General features: G+C 37.5%; 1 protein-coding gene across 1 annotated transcript in view; it reads right to left on the bottom strand.

The window, feature by feature from the left end:
- The window catches only part of LOC149299919 (propionyl-CoA carboxylase alpha chain, mitochondrial-like), a 166654-nt gene that overhangs the window by 84584 nt on the left and 64460 nt on the right, over window positions 1–17610 (bottom strand). Inside the window, exons 12-16 of the mRNA XM_089485827.1 lie at window positions 13909–14059; window positions 9263–9406; window positions 8609–8683; window positions 2786–2854; window positions 2080–2155 (exon numbers count right to left, since the gene is read on the bottom strand). Of these exons, the coding sequence (XP_089341953.1) occupies window positions 2080–2155; window positions 2786–2854; window positions 8609–8683; window positions 9263–9406; window positions 13909–14059 (515 nt within the window). The remainder of the gene's footprint in view (window positions 1–2079; window positions 2156–2785; window positions 2855–8608; window positions 8684–9262; window positions 9407–13908; window positions 14060–17610) is intronic.

The following is a 17610-nucleotide window of genomic DNA, read 5'->3' as shown; positions in this document are numbered from 1 at the left end:
ACTCAACGTGTGTTGTTTTTGATAGTAGTTTAATATAACTGGACACATCGTAGGAAGAACACAAAAACATGTCAAGACAACTGATTTTCTTGTAATGTAAAACATAGCAAAGCCTTTAAAGGGCCACAGTGGCTACACTAGAATGGAGTCTGTGTACCGAATACACATTCCTTTTATCTACGACTTCATATGCAGTCCACCATTTCAAGGCATCACTAATGTATTATGGGTACAAAGCCGGAGACAGCTCATCACTACTCAGCAGAGGCCCCAGCGTTATTCCAGGTCATCGCACACATCCATATAAAAGTAATGTACATGTACAGGAATGTCTCTTGTGCTTGAATGCTTCCCTCCAGAAATGGGAATTAATGTTCTTTTACATTACAATGGTTATGTTTTCTCGGAGCACTGGTTTGTTAACAGGAACCATCTTATGTTAATATTTGTCACCTGTGTAAGATGCAAATCCTGGACTGTTCTACAGTGACAATTTGGACGGCACGTAAAAGGGCCAAATAAGGATGTAGAATAAAAGTGTGGAGAAGTCCTCATAGAGGAAGACAAATATTGCACGCACAAACAGTCACATGTGATATCGCCGGTCAATTCCTTGGGAAACCCCAGTTCCATGGAATAAATCTAAAGTGTTGGTACCTCTATTAAGTATAGCAACAATTTGTAAAAGGACGGCTAGAGATACTAAGGGTAAGGGATCACAGTTATTTCTAATATAATTAAGATATTTATTCAATACACACAAAATTAGGAACCTTTCTATTTTTAACAACATCAAAAGCCTCATGTTACGTATCAGTCGGCAGCAGCTGGTTGTGTATAGATGGGTGGGGGGGGCAACATAGCAACCAGTGCAACTGCCAATGTGGGGCTACAAAGCTAGATTTCCTTTATATAGTTTTATACAAAGTATGATGTATCAAATATTAAACAGCTTTAAAAAAATAAGTAAGAATGTATGTTGTGGGACACTGGTGACCTCACAGAACAATTGCATATATAGGCATTTCCAATGTAAAAATGGCAACTGAATCCAATTTCTTAATGTTATACTGTCTAAGACTAACGGGCATCAAAGACATAGCCAGAGTATTTTATTTTTCTTCACAACCCATGGAAAGATTGCATTTGAATCCTACTGTTAGCCTAAGTCGGAAGTTGTACCATTCTTCTTGGACAATAACCTTCCTGTATCTACATTACTTAGCAGGCTACATGTGAGCCTCTAGATGTAGAGATTCTTTACAACTGTGTAGCTTTTTGTAAAACCATTACTATGATCATCTAGCAGTGGATTATCCATTAGGCATACCAGGCACAGGCTGTATACTCGTAGCTGTACTGCGTAGGCTATTGTAACCAGGAAGAGAGTGTTCAACCGGTCCATGTTATGTGATCTGTAGCACGGCTAGCTCTTGCGGTATGATAACAGAGCTACGAGAGAGGACGTAGACATATGCCTAGGTGCCTCACATATTTTACTGTGAATAACTTTGCGTGAGGTTTTGAACATTTTATACTACATACAGTAATGTTCACTTTTTCATATGACTGGTCAACTATTTCCATGTAGGGTATATACATCTTTTCAAATATAAATAAGCAAAAGAGGAGAGAGAGAAAGGATTTGTGTGAGATCATGGAGAGGAGCAAAAGCACACTGGGGAAAAAAAACAACCAAAATGTACACATACATACATATATTCATTACAGGATTTAGGTGTTTTTTTTCCATAATCCACATTTTAAATTAACTTTCCCAACAAACATAATAGATGTGTATACATTAAAATGTGTTTGGCAACAGTTGCAAAATATATTGAAAATTATTTTTCTATTAAATGCCTATTCAAATTAGCAAACTAATTATTACAAACACAGGTCAACCAGCCGTCCCTGTGGGTTAAACAAGTTCAGTAACAACTTAAATATCTTCCTTTTTAATTATCACAAGTATTTCTGATTCATTTGCACTTTGTGTCTTATGCCATTTCACCTGCTAATGATCACCATGTGAATTAATAGATGACAACGCTCTTCAGTAAAGCTTTTATGAGTTACCTCGGATGACGTAGTTGTCTAGAGCATCCTCCATTCTCTTCAGGGCCTCGGTTCTATTGCTGCCATGTGTTACCAGCTGAAACCAAATGTATGATACATGAACACACCACGTAATCCCATACATAATGCTAGACGTCAGCAACACAACCGTGTGAAACAAATATTTTTCAAACATGTACATACAGCTTACGTTTGAAAAACTCAAAAAATTATAGTTTTTCATGCATGTAAAAGAAAATAAAGATCAGATCGAACTCAATGCTTCAAAACATAACAAAAAAACAATCTAAATGTAAAAAATGTAAGCCAAGTTAGGTGCGCCCAACATCATGATATGCTGTCTTTACGTGGTGAATAGTAAAAGAAAGTTTCCCCCCCTAGACTTAGAGTTTAATGTCTGATATCCTTCAATCATTGAATATATTATCATTCCTCGTTAAATTAAAATAAGTCCAGAGGGGGAAAAAAACTGTTTTAGGATTTTGTGCTTAAAATGAAATTATGACTCAAATGGCTGGCTCGCCTACTGCTTTTTATTTAAATCAAAAGGCATACATAATCAGGGACTCTTTCTCTCTGCTTTTGTAGTGATTTTATTTCAAGGTGACTGACCGGTGCTCAGAGAGAAAAGTCTACTGCGCCAGTTTATAGATTTTAAATTTCTTGAATTCAGAGCTACAGAAAAAAAAACAACAAAAAAACTCACTTTTGATATCATGGGGTCATAGTAAATGCTGATGTCACTTCCTTCTTGAATGCCACTGTCAACTCGCACCTTCAGCAAGGATAAATAAAAAAATATGTTAAAACGTATAGGTAGAAATATAGATTAATGTATCCATCTGGACCACAGACTAGAAAACAATTTATCCCGGATATTCCTATCTGTGGGGGAAAACAATTATGTTTTAAGGAAAACAATTACGTTTATGGAACAAAAGACAATACAAGCCAAAACAGAGGCACCACAGTTTGCAAGAAATTAGAATGATGCAGCGCTCATTCATTTTAATGGGTACGTTTGTACACTGTACTTGTCACATTGTTACAAAAGTTGTAGCGTCAGATAAGGCCATGTCCCACATTTTCATTCACACAATTTTGCACCTAACAAAAAACTTGTACAGATGACTTGTACAGAATGTTGCTTTTTCCAACACCTCCCTGCATGGGTGACTACATTTGAGGGGAAATATTGTCTAATACTTCAAAATGTAGGCTGCATCATAACAGGTGGACGAGGAGGCTTGTGGCCAATGCTTGGCTCTCCACTCATTACCCCCCAAGTCAAGCCTGAATACAGCTATCCTACGTCAAAGACCTGGAGTCCTGTTTGAGGTGGCATCAAGTGCCTGGGGTATAAATAGGGCGGAATGCACATCGGCCCAGCTCCATATCCCAGTACTACCTCATGCCCCGGTACTACCTCATGCCCCAGTACTACCTCATGCCCCGGTATTACCTCATGCCCCGGTACTACCTCATGCCCCGGTACTACCTCATGCCCCGGTACTACCTCATGCCCCGGTACTACCTCATGCCCCGGTACTACCTCATGCCCCAGTACTACCTCATGCCCCAGTACTACCTCATGCCCCAGTACTACCTCATGCCCCAGTACTACCTCATGCCCCAGTACTACCTCAGAACCTGGGCCCTGCTTACACACCGAGTAAATTAAATATTTGTATCAAGTAACTCTAGTAAGAGAAAAAGAAATACGGGAACAATTTCAAAAAATAAAAAGAATTTAAGGATTTGATTGCTGTTAATGAGCAAACAAGTTTGTTAGTTATTGCTGATTTGTGTTTTTCTCTCTCAGTTTGATTTCATCAGTGTGGTATTAAGGTTACCCTTATGATTTTTATTTTTTTTTCAAATAAGCAGTTCTTGGGGAATAAATATTTATTAAATAGCTGCTGTCAAGCTTAGGTATCTGAAACATTTGAAAAGCTAATCAAAACACTCAAGACAGATAGACATGTCCTACTGATCCTTGTGACACAGGAATTCAGTCAACGCTGCCAAAACAGCGGGGATTAGATCCAGCGCATTGAAGGAGGGGTGGGTGGAAAAGCCTTGAAACTCACAGGCACTTTTACCTATGAGAAGAGATCTCCCCCCATAAAACAGCAGCCCAACCGTCTGCACCAAGACACATAAAGGTCACGGAAGCGTCTGTTATCCGTTAATATTTTAATTTAAGCGTTTACCAAGGGGACAGAAGCAGAAATCCTTCTCTATGGTATCCACCAGAGGGTATGATGACAGCTTTATTACCAAAATGACAGCAAAAAAAAAATCTACTAAAATACTGTTGCCTGTATTAAAAAGTAATTTACTATTGAATTTAATATTTGTCTACATACATTATACAAGTACACCATGTGAACAGTGAATGATGATTATATATAAACAGAAAGGAATTCCATAAATATTAATGCAATGCAATAGAGTTGTCTGTATTCTGCAACTCATACAGATTTATAACCTAAAGGAGGAGTTGGCAGGAGAATCGCAGCTTCAGCTCCCTGGCTTTACTATACATTATGAAGGGCCAATTCCAGTGAGCTTCTGCTCCAAGAATTGGTTGGCTGGCCTTGTATAAAGCAAATTTAAATCGATGATGGTTTTTGTCACCTCACCAATTAAACCACGCATTATGCAGGGGTTGCTCAGCCCTTCTTGCAGAACATACCTAGAGATGGCTCTTTATAATGCAGAAAGTTAAAACACCAAAGTCCCACTTTAGCAACAAAATCCCCTTGTCTCCGTAACTTTTAAGCCAACTGCCACAGATGTTGCACGCAGCCAACATAATCTTTCTTCATATTCACTAACAGACCGAAGTAATGCATTGTAACAGATGATCATGCAGTGCCCCAAACGGTTTGACTGCGTCACTAAAAAATGACAAAAATTCCTGGTGGTGTGGAGGGGGGACCTAGTCCATTTGTTTTGCAAGGGGCCCTAAATGTCTGATGGCAGCCCTGATGGCAGTAATAGAACACACAAGCACAACAGATTTTCCCCATAAATGGTTCTAATTTTTGTTGTATCCTTGTCTAGTGACCAAGTGTATGATCCTGTACCTTTGGACCGTTGTCTCAGGTATTTCTGCATAGGGGCCGACCTCAACTGTTTTGTGACATTTTGTGCTTGTTGGGTACTTTGGTCAACTAAACAAACATCTAGAAACTTTAAATATTCCCTCAATATTCAACTTGGATTTATTTTATAACTTCAAGAAATCAACATAATCCCACACCTTTAGTCTTACTTCAGGATATCTAAAGTGGGTGTGCTGCTGCAGAAGGTATCTTTAAGTAACACGGTCAGAACATCTGGAGGACAATCAGCTGGGAGCCTACCACAAATAGCAATTGCCTGTAACTTGAAAATTAAATGTCATTTTATATATATATTTTTTTAAAAAGTAAAGAGAGAGAGAGGGGTAGTAAGAGACAGAAAAAGAAATAAATAAATTGTGGGTCTAACAAAGTGAGATGATTTCTTGGTAGCAGTGATAAATCCACAGTATAAAAAAGTCCTTCTGGCAACCAATTTCATGGTATTTTAACTTTAGGACTATTGTCTTGGGTATTTCTGCATAGATATTCTCCCCTTTAGACCACTGTATACCAGAGTACATTATATTTTCTTAACTATATATACTCACAAACTTGTAACTTGAAAATACTTAAGAATATTTGTGTTTGACTTCTATACGACTATGCATGTAACCAGATTCCTGAAAGGCTACCCTGGGGAGCAGACACCACCAGTGTCTATAAAGGACACATTTGCTAGACGTATTCGTAGGCTACATTTGCTACATGTACTGATGTCTCGAGCTTTATGTACATTGAACGCTTACAGCTGTGAATTAACATCTGCAGGTGACCACGCATCCAGTCACGGTTTTTAAATAATAAAGTCAAAGGCTCTACTACAGTGAGATTAAATATATTAAAAAACTTACTTTAGTAATAACTGATAAGCATGTATACATTTTTATGCATTACAGGCACATCCAAATATTCCTTTGAATCGTGGCTAAATCTGGCATGAATGAAGACATTCAGTACCCCAGATACAAAGTTCATGAAATCCATAATCTTATTTATATGCCTTGTTCTACAAAGTCCTTTGTAATATTATTTCTGGGGAACCAATAAAGGTAGTATAACGCATATTGACAATTTACGCTAGAAGTTTTAAACCAGGAATAACCAATAATATATGTTTACTGACATTGCCTTATTTGTAGGAGATAACAGCGATGTCCATACCAGGCTTATAGTGAGGGTGTTTATTAGGTTACTTACTTTAGCTGAGCTAGTTGTGTTAAAAATATTCTGATTTTTTTTTTCCATTTTTCTATTTATTATTCTGCCATTTATTAAAAAGCTTTTTATATTAAAGGATGGGGTGAAATATAAAAAAAAACACCTTTGGTAAAACCATAAATGGTTGCTGAATAAATGGGGCTGAAATGTGTCCGAAACCCTTGGATATGGAGGGGTTAAGCATTCTAGGATGTTACTTTACCTAAACTTATTGGTCAACACACTTATCTGCTTCACCATCGACATCCTTGTTAATTTCAGTATTTTATTCTCTGTATCATGACGTGACTTTTTTAATCATCTTGTTATATTGTATCACATTTGAAGCTGGCTTCTATTGTTTATATTGGACTTTTTGCTTTGTCCTGCTTGCTGAATCATGTGATAAACCAAGAAAATACTTTATTCGACTGTCCTTCTGTTGGGAATCTTTGTTCCTGTAAGCGCCTTTTCATACTTCCCAAAAGATAGAGATATATATATATATATATATATATATATATATATATATATATATATATATATATATATATATATATATATATATATATATATATATATATATCATGCATAAATCCCTAGCACAATGCACTTAATTATTCAAGGCAGAACTGCAGCATGCCGTACATGTATTACAAGTGCATTTTAAAGTATCGCTCGCTATCATTACAACCACAGCTAATTGAAAATTAATTCCAGAAAGGAAGCCCCATGAAAACATAATTAACCGACTTGCAATTATTTCCATGATTACACACAAAAGATGCTGCTGACTAAGACTATCTGCACTGATTTTAATAAACCGTCATCAAGCAACATGACACAGACCACTCGCACCGCGGGCCACGTCCTCGCGAGCCGCTAGCATAATTAAAAAAGTAGCAATTTCTGCTCCTCCGCTGTAACGGGCCATGCGAAGCTCTTGGGCCTCACTCACCCTTCATTTTCAATTCACCTCTCCCACAACACACAACTCCCAGCCCGCCATGTCTACCTGACGAGTGACAGCCCAATCTGATTAAATGCTTGCAAGGGAGGGGACAAAGCGAGCCTCCATGACAGGCCAAAAGTGATCACCATGGAGATACATAATTATAGCTGTCAACGACTGTACTGTCCTGCTGGCATCGATTTGATTGCTCCTGGCAATAATGATAGACAAAGCTTAGTGTGCACTCTCCTGCTCCCAATCACTTTATCTGTTCTTTAGTGCATTTAGCTGACATGCAATATTCACACAGGCAAATAACAGCAGTAAGCAGAACATTTAAGGCATTTTAATTGTTTTCTCTCTTATTTTTTTTTTTACCCTCATCTACGGATAGTTCCCAAGCACAAATGTTATTACACGCAACTCCTGCTGCAGCCTTAATTGAAGAAAGATTTGGTGGGACAATGACCGTAGGGGGTAGAGTTTGTCCATTATCACTTATACTTTCAACAGGTCTCACGTTTGAAAACTGCAAATTGCAAAAAACTTGCAAGGGCAAAATGTTTGACATCTTGTTAGCTATTAAAATTGCGGAGGAGAGAAAGAAAAAAAAAAAGGAAAAAAGCCTGAATAATTAATGAGCGTTTTAATTCAATGAATCTTTGCTTCACATTGGAAAGTGATGGTTAAGTACGTCCACTAATGTATGTTTTCTTTTCTAATATTTAGCGAGACATAATGCCTGTTAAGTCTGTGCAGTTTTTTGTTCTGCTCGCAGGCTTTGATCACAGCATGGAGTCTCCGAGTCTAGAAAGGGTCAGGTCCCATTAGAAAGAATATGGGAAAAACAATTTTAAGAAGTGAAATAAATCACATATCCAATAACATCTTTACATTTTGAATTCTTGGTCTCCTCCACGCAGTAATCAGTCTGAACAATCGTGCCCACAGATGGTACAGCTCTGTCACTCTCTACAAACCGCGTGTCTCCCTTATACCAATTCTGCTTTTATTACCTTGAAAAGGGAGGCCTTTCTGTTCTTTTCAAGTAGCAGAAAACTGTTTAACAATCTACTCTTTCATATTACACAAAATCATCTGTGATAATCCCGCATTTTGCTAGTCAACAAAACATACACATTTGTAAATTAAAGACATTAGGGAATATTTTTTTGTTGGGGAGGGGGAAATCACTTTTATTTACATATTCAGATAAATATTGAATAAAAAGAATACTCAAATAACATACCCCAGGCAAACTATGTGGCTCTTGATACTGAGAGAGACGACCGATGGAGGGCAAGCCAAATGATTTAAATGGATCCTAGAAGGGTAAAATGCAGATAGTCTGAATTAGAAAATCAGAAATCACAGTTTTAGAAAACTTGTTTTCACAGAATCTTCCGTCCTCTTTAAATCAAAAACTACCACAATGACTTTGGTCACAAACAGCAGGCTACCACAGAAGTACCTATCCAATGTTACCACAAGAAGGTACATAATTTAGGTGCAATAAAACTAAGGCTAGAAAAATGGATTAAACAGGAGTGGGGGGAACGGACAAAGAGATTTTGCTTTTCTTGCCCCTAGTATATATATATATGTGTGTGTGTGTGTGTGTATTTAAAGAGAAGAAAGCAAATAAGCAACACCACTGAGAACAGGCCGAGTGGTAGCCCAGCACGCAAGCAGCGTCTATCTACCTAGAATATCTGTATCGTAGATCTAAGCTTGCCATATCCTATGGTAATAACAATAGCTGGAAATCGCTAAACATCTGAAAAATACATAAGGATAAGCAGCTTTGTCGAGGCAGTCATATGGTCTGGGTATCAAAGCGGCGGGAGAGTATGAAAGCCAACAACCTCTGTGACAAGTGCATCACCAACCAACTGATTTTTACCTCGGCGTAGACACGGCATTCGACAGCCCAGCCGTTTATGGGTATATCAGATTGTTTGTGCCGTAGAGCGTATCCCTTGGCAACACGGACCATTTCCTGGACCAGGTCCAACCCTGTAATGCATTCAGTGATGGGGTGCTCCACCTGCAGGGTAGCAAACTGGCAGTCAGAGGACAAAGAAATACAGTAGCCATACATATTTCACATGGGAAAAATATTCAGAGAATACAAATTGGTTTTTAAGTACCCACTACAAAACATTCCCCTTCTTTTATTATTACTCAGCCACGGCAGATGTTGGTCTTGATGTGTGCTTCAATTCATTTGATATTTTTATGATTTTTTTTTAACTTCACATATACGCACAAAAATACTTTGTGTTATTCATCCCCTGACCGTCTTTTAAATCAGGCTAAGTTATAAAACGGTGTTTACAATCTGTTGTATTTTGACCGTACAACTTGAGGAAGCTTATTATCATCATGCTGTTCTGCAATACTCAACATGGCACGCACTGGAAGCGGCTTATGATGTACTGCTAAACTAGTCTACTCCAAATTTCAGCCATTCGCCTGCTTTCACTAACTTGTCCTGACAAGCAACCAGATTAGCGTAATCTTACATCAGAGCAGTGTAGCAGAAATGAGCAGATGGATCCTTCGGTTTTTTGTCCCTCAAGATTTATCTGTGTAATGCTCAGCACACACAATAACCAAGATGGACTGGGGCACTTCCTCGGCTATCAGACAATTACTCCTAACTGCTCTGGATGATGCCATTGTGGGAACATCACCAGACGTGCACACCCTGCCTATAAGGCGACAGTATGGGCAGATCTACGTGGATGGCATCATCATTTAGTGATTTCTATAGCCTCACAACAGTCCAAAGTGCAATGGGAAACGTAACAAGCAGTGTATCATACATCGTCACGTCAACTTAAAAGTGGTCAGAGGATGTTATTGCCAAAAGAACAAAAATAAAACAGTAGATGAGCGTAGAATACTTGTACTTCGGTGTAGTACCAAAGGTACAGGTACAGCAAGAAAAAAAACTGCTCAAGCTGTATCTATTTTGTAAATTAACTATTCTTCATTGCAGTCGTTCATTTGCATTTGGTAATACCATAAATAGGGGCAATGCAAGCAGATGCAAAACCAGGTTACTCTTGAGCCATACAGTTACTTGTAATCCTGTTAACAGAGTTTATCACCTTATATGATCCACTTTCACTGTGAAAGTTTTGATCCACAACTTGCTTCGAACACATTTAGCTATTATTTCTAAGAATAACACATACAGAAAATAGTGGCTTCCATTCACGTGCAATGATGTACTTTATACTATAGCCGTGTATAATTAAATGATGCTCTTTTTGTTTATTAACACCTACATATTTTTAGTAGTTTAAGCATAAAGGAACGGTGCGTTTATGCTATAGAAACACGGTAAAAGATTGACTTCCTGCCACATGCTACAAATTTAGTGGTCTCCTAAACATACATATACATAAAGAAGGTGATTCCGGTTTAATATACAAGTTCTGTGGTTTCTAGAACTGTATACAGGCAGCAGGAAGAACCTCTGTGCATTTCATTTTGCCCATAATGTTTGTGTTAATATGGAGACTGGAGCAAGACAAAATACGGTACTTTCTTGCATTGATCTCCTTGCCAAAATTGGCATTCTCACAGCCCCAGCGAAAGCTCTCACATCTTTAAATAATTAAGACATTTGTGAGGATACGTTTCTGCTCTCAAAACTGATCCTTATCAGCGAACGTACAGATACATTTTTGTTGGAGAGGTGTCAACCCCTGAAAATACAATCTCTCCGTGTGCTTTAAATTTTTATGATCCAAAACCAGATTGAATTTCACTGGAGCACCAAGTATTTTCATTATTTGGCAATATGGGATTTAAAACATCTATTGTGTCTATCTCAAAAAACAGATCTTTGACTCCGTCAACAAAAGTATGAGATTTATAAAGAACAGACTGAGTGCCGCGTAACTTTGATAGTAAATTTAAGAGATCAGCCTCCGCCTATAATATATATATATATATTTCCGTGGAATTTAAAAGTTTTTAGTCGTAAAAAAAGTGTTTTGAGATTTTAAAATTCATAATGTATAAGTTTAGTACAACCCAATTTTTGATGGTACCAGATCACCAGCCAAGGAAGAAGAGATCCCAGTTTAATGAAGGGATGATGTGGTTTAACCACAGCAAGAGTCTGTGCACATTTTAGTTTTCAACCATGTATTAATATGGAGACTGGAATTATGCAGAATATTCCTGATAATACAGTTTCCATCAATTTCACCAAACCAATCTGTGGTGTAGAAACAGGACCACAAGAGAGGAGGGGGGCTTCCTCTTCAGCAACGGAGCTGCAGCTTCTCTTTAAGGCAATATATTTTTTTTTATGAATTTATATTAAATACAAAGTAATTGTATTGTCTATCAGAGGAGGCATTGGAAGAGGATTGGGGCAGAAAACAATCCCAGTATACGGAACAAGTACAAACTGTGGAGTTTTTTTTGCATTAAACTTCCTGCAACAACTAAAATAATAACAGGGTACCAAATAAGATATCTTAGAAAATCCGTAGCATCTGTTACAACTGCGAGGAAGGACGATATAAAAGAGTTTGAAATTTTAGCTCTCCGCAGGGTGCACACCCACTGAACAAATGCTTTAGTAATGCATATCTTGCAGAGTCAGGATAAGCATATGGGGCGATAGGAAGACAATTTTCATTCAGGCTTAAGGTTAGTTTTAAGGGGGTGGGGGGCTTGGGGATTCAAAAACCTTCCAAAAATAACCAAGATAGCTAGGAAAACTAGACAATATATTGTGCATTTTTAAATATGTTATATTGGCAAATTATACAGGATATTGTATTTATTAAAGATGCTCAACTAATAAAATCCAGATCTGGTACTCTGTTAATATTGTTTTGGTTAAAGAGATGGTTATACTTAAGAGATAAGATGGGCCAAATGGTTCTTATCTGCTGTCACTTTCTACGTTTTTATGTATCTTTATATACAATTTATGCCGAGTTATACACAAATTTAATTTCATGGTTATGGGATCATAAGATCTGCTGTAATAAATGTAGTCAAAAAAATATATTTAAATCAATAAATAAAATATTTCAGATGCTCTCCCCATATTTTCAGTTCAGTTGTTACCAAATACGATGACCAACAATAAAATATATTACTGGTCACTTACAGTTGCCTAAAATAAAGAGGCCAAAGGGAACTTTGAAATGTGTAAGCCTCCAGATGACACTGCACTCTCTTTTGATGCATAACAATGTATCAACTAAACAGCAATAAATAAAATTTTCAGGTACAAACAGAACAAAATACATCTAAGAAAAAAAGGAATTTTTAGAAATATTAACTGTTGCAACATTAAAACGCTAGCCTTCTAAGTTGGACGGAGAATGCAGTATCACCAAGCAACCCTAATAGAAGTTAGGCTCTATCAAAGGAATTCAATAAGAAATGGTTATATTAGCGTGACTTGTTCTGCTGAGCATACATTCTAATAAATACAGTTTAGAAAATGGACGTTTAATGGGGAAGTCTTATGTTTTCATTTGGTATTCTGATAATGAATATCCTGATTTGGCTAAAGACTTTTCTGTTCCTCAACGGCTTAGGAGTTCAAGAGATCTATACACTCTATTTTCTTCTATTATCAGCTGGCTTTTAATGGTCAGAGACATTTTTCTCAACCCCTGCTTTCAAAAGAAACAATATCTGTCCATCCCTACTATATTTTGGTACTTCAGTTAAAAGAAAACAAGTGTTTTTTGGGTTTTTTTGCTCATCCCGAAAACAAAACAGTTATTTTTTTCTTAAGTTATCTTGTAAGGACAACTGTGATTAGTGATCTATTATACGGCAATCTATTATTTGCTTGCATGGTGATTAAAGAGTTAAGCATGGCTGGCTATACAGTCAATAAAGGCTTACTCTATCTCAAAGCAAATGCTGGTGATTTAATGCGGATTAGAGACAATAATTACCATCCAATACTATCCTGCCAGTCGATTACCGGGAATCGCACTCTACGACGTTACCGTCCCATTATTATTTAGTCTCTTGCACTAATTATTTGCAGCGCTGTAAAACACCATGCCTTTGGAACTGCACATAGTTTGTCTGATAATGATCACTTGGTAGAAAATGAATTGCTCAATTATCTTCTTTTGGTTTCTTCTCTTGTTTTTTATTTTCTAATAACACAACATGCAACTGTTAACATGCTTTTCAAATTGCTAATTTTTTTTTTGTTCCACAGAAACAAAATGTGCAATTTCTTCCGTTAGAGGAACTCAGCAAGATGTTGTCAGGGTAGAAAAAAAATAAAGGAAAAAAAAGGGATATTTGGCCCGCCAACTGGAAACCTTTCAAAGAGGTGACCTTAACATGGCAATTCAAGGTGGCTCTGTGATTTGAGAGGTCACCATGCACATGTTTGTAAACCTGGCGTCAGGGTCAACGTGTTCATCAAATGAAAGGCACAAAAGGTTTAGACTTCAGGTTGGTAGAAAAAAAATTTGCCTACGATTCCACAATATTTACAACAAATATATATATTGAAACGTGCAAATCAATTTTTACCTGTAGCCTGGTATTCATTTCCAAAAAGTAGAAATTCTTCCTGGAATCCACAAGGAATTCCACAGTTCCCGCTGAAGAGTATTCCACCGCTTTGGCAAGAGCAACTGCTTGTTCTCCCATCGCTCTTCGTGTTTCAGAGTCAAGAAAAGTGCTAACAAAATAGAACCATTTACATTAAGAATAGAGAACTAAATTCCCTGGTTCAATCCTAAATTTACGTTTTTCGACCCTGTTGTCCTGAAGTCCCTCTCTAAGAGGTCACATTTTAGTAGAAATACCAGCCACATATATCAGTGGAATAGTGTTTGGCTCAGTGAGAGTGCTCAAACAGTGAAGACCCTGAACACTTGATTATTAGGAACATGACCCCAACAGAATGTTTAATATTTAAATATTTTCATAATATTGTAATATCCCAACAGCAGTATTATTTTGTTGCATTCAGTAGATCTCTGGGAACCTGAGAGATGGAGCTGAAGAACATACTGAAGTATTATTTCTTTGGTAGAATTATTTTAAACTATGAAGTTTCACAGTCTGTACACTTGCACACATTATTTTCCTTTTGGGGGGCATTCACTTTGGCTGCACATAGAAAAGCAACACTAGCAAGAGTCAAAGTGCATGCGGTGCCCTCTTGGAGACACGGTAATGCCATTCCAGAAAGCAGTAAGGTCACAGATACAAACAATAACCTCCTCCACAGTGTCATCACTACATTAAAAATGAAGTGAAAATAAAATACCTTAGAAAATTAACCATTTTAATATGCAATATGTAAGCAAATCAGCAACAATATAAACCGATAAATTGCAAGAATGATACAAAATCACCTAAAAGGCTTATAAACTTGTTTGCAACTGAAAGAACTACATTTTCACATACATTTCCAAAAAATCTCAGCCAGGCTGGGTTTTGTTGAAGGACTGCAGATATTTCTAGACTGAAATACATAATGCAGCTGTATCACAGATGGAGCGTCATTAGTCCAAATTTGGTTGAAAAGCCAGCTCGCCCCTTGAATCACAGTAGAATGTTCTTGTGTTTCTAGAACACACATGTTCCCTGCCTTCCACACTCACATGGCTCACCTCCGGCCACAGATGAAGAATAGAGCAAAGGTGTCACAACGAGAAAGCTGGTCCCTGCTACATTAACATTTTACACACAAAAAAAGAGTCTAGATTATCTCTGCAATTAGCCATCTTAAATTAAACAGGCGTTTTCTTATTCCTTTCTGCCTCTTTACACATCACATGGATTTTGTAGCAAAATTATTGCCATCAAACGCGTCTCTCTTTTCAATATGCCTTCTTCATCATTTCATCCACTCAACCAAATTATGCAGCACTTAAATAAGGCATGTCACACAATGCTAAAACCGATTTTAATATGCCACTATTAGAGCCATGCAAGGCCCAAAATAATGTTATATATCTATATTTATATATACACACAAACATACAGAAATTGGGCTTGGCTTGGCTATCTGCTTCCCATTGCCACAGTGTGCCTTATATATTTTATCGCACACCATGAGGAAATGGATCTGTTTCCGCCACGGTAACAGGGTTAAAATGAATTAAGGGTAAGCTCCAAAATATATGTTTTAATAGTATGGTTTGCAGTCACATATACCCTCTCCTTGGTATATTCGCACAACTGAGTTAAAATTAAAAAATGACGCTAAAAAGATAAAATTTATATTGCCAATTACCAAACGTTTGTAAAAATGACAAAAAGCAGGGGATGTGGAAGAAATTAAGCACGCAGTAAAACAATATTTGCCTATTTTGAAAATGAATATTTCATGCCCTTTTATTCCTCCAGAAAATATTAGGTAATATGTAATGCTTGCATGTTAAGCAATTTCATGGTAAAGCTGGCATTCATAAACAACATCCCACTGCTTAACCAAACAAGTGTCTGTCCTGAAATATCAAAACAATTATATGTTCCTGAAATATTAGGTGGGATTCAATTTCATGGTTCACAAAATGATTATTGTCAAAACACAGGAATTAATATACTGTATTTTATAAAAATATACTCAGCTCAAAGAATAATACCACATCCTCCTTTCATTTGATTTAATAGTAGTTCCTGGCATGTTCTAGGACTCAAAAGGGGTAACTTTTTTTGGGAAGACAATATGCATAAATCGGACCTAAGAATTTGTCATATTCCTGCTAAGCATCTTGTTTTACAATGGGGTCAATTCACAAAGGAGAGTTGACAGGACAGTTTGCTGGAGGGTTGTCTTTCAACTTCACTACACATTATCCAGGTCCAACTGCAATGAGCTTCTGCTGCAGCAAGGGCTTGGCTGGTCCTGTGCAATGTATAGTCAAATCAGAAAGATTGTTTCTCCTTACCCACCAAACTATGCTGGAGAAACCTGCCAATGTCTGCGCTTCATAATGAAGAGTCATATGAGGGAGCGCTCCTCTTCCTTTAGTGAATAAACCCTAATAAGTATTTTTGCTTTATTAATGCCTCTTTTCAGTGACTGGTATTATGCATAACTTCTCAAACACATCTATGGTGAGTGCTGGGGCTTTCAGATCAGTTCAGAACAGTGACGACTCTAGAAACAATATATAGGGGGGCACACAAGATACCACAGTCAAACTGGGGGGGCATTAATAATTTCCAAAAGTAATGTGCTATGGAATTATACTTTTGTTATTGGGCTAAAATAATACTTGATCATTAAACATGGGAAGCCTGAAGCCACAATTGAGTGCGACTAATCCTTGAAATAAATATTATAACACAATAAATAACTTTTCCACTAAATGATTTTTTGCCACACTGACAACCGAACACACAAACCAGGACGGGCTCTGCCACACCAACACCCAAACACACACCAGGACAGGCTCTGCCACACCAACACCTATACACACACACCGAGGACAGGCTCTGCTACACGTATAACCAAAAACACACAAACAGCAGGACACAATCTACGTCACAGACGTCTACATCAGGATGGATTTTTCATCGTTTATATCCCCCTTAGTGTTTTTGCCCCTTGTGTATTGATGCCCCTGCTGCCCATATATATTAACATTAGCCCCAGTTGCCGATAGCAGGTATAGATCAAGACATTAAGACACAAACCAAGCTTTGCATGTATAGATCAACTGAAATTCACTTGTGATCTCAAATAAACAGAATAAGACATACAAATCCTGTATTTGCAGGTATACAATAGTATATGAAACGTAGCATTGCAGGTATAGATCAAATAAATACATGGAAACAGCATTGCAGGTATTAATCAACTGAATAAGACATATTAACCCTGTATTTGCAGGTATACATAAATAATGTATGGAAACATAGCATAGCAGATATGGATCTACAGAATAACACAAAAACCCAGCTTTGCAGGTATAGATCAATTGGAATTATAATTAAAAGGTATATTTAAAACCCCCTAAATTACACGCATAGATCACAGGTTGCATACCCCAAAGCCAGCCCTGGCGTCCACACTGCAATCACACTCCTATCATACCCAGGCAACCAGTAAATGCTGGTACCTAGGCATGATGGGACTGTGCTTGCTGTGGTTGCTGTTAGCAATCGCACTCCTATCATGCCAAGTCAGCCAGTACATGCTGGTACAGGGTGGCTGTAAGTGATGTGCAGACCCGATACTGCTGGCAGCATCAATACACAAGGGGGGCAGCT

The sequence above is a fragment of the Sceloporus occidentalis genome, unplaced genomic scaffold, assembly GCF_023333645.1.
Source record: "Sceloporus occidentalis isolate IW3139 unplaced genomic scaffold, rSceOcc1.0.p SCAF_27, whole genome shotgun sequence".
In the NCBI taxonomy this organism is placed as follows: Eukaryota; Metazoa; Chordata; class Lepidosauria; order Squamata; family Phrynosomatidae; genus Sceloporus; species Sceloporus occidentalis.
The sequence above is the reverse complement of the archived record's forward strand: the minus strand, read 5'-3'. Positions and strand labels throughout refer to the sequence as shown.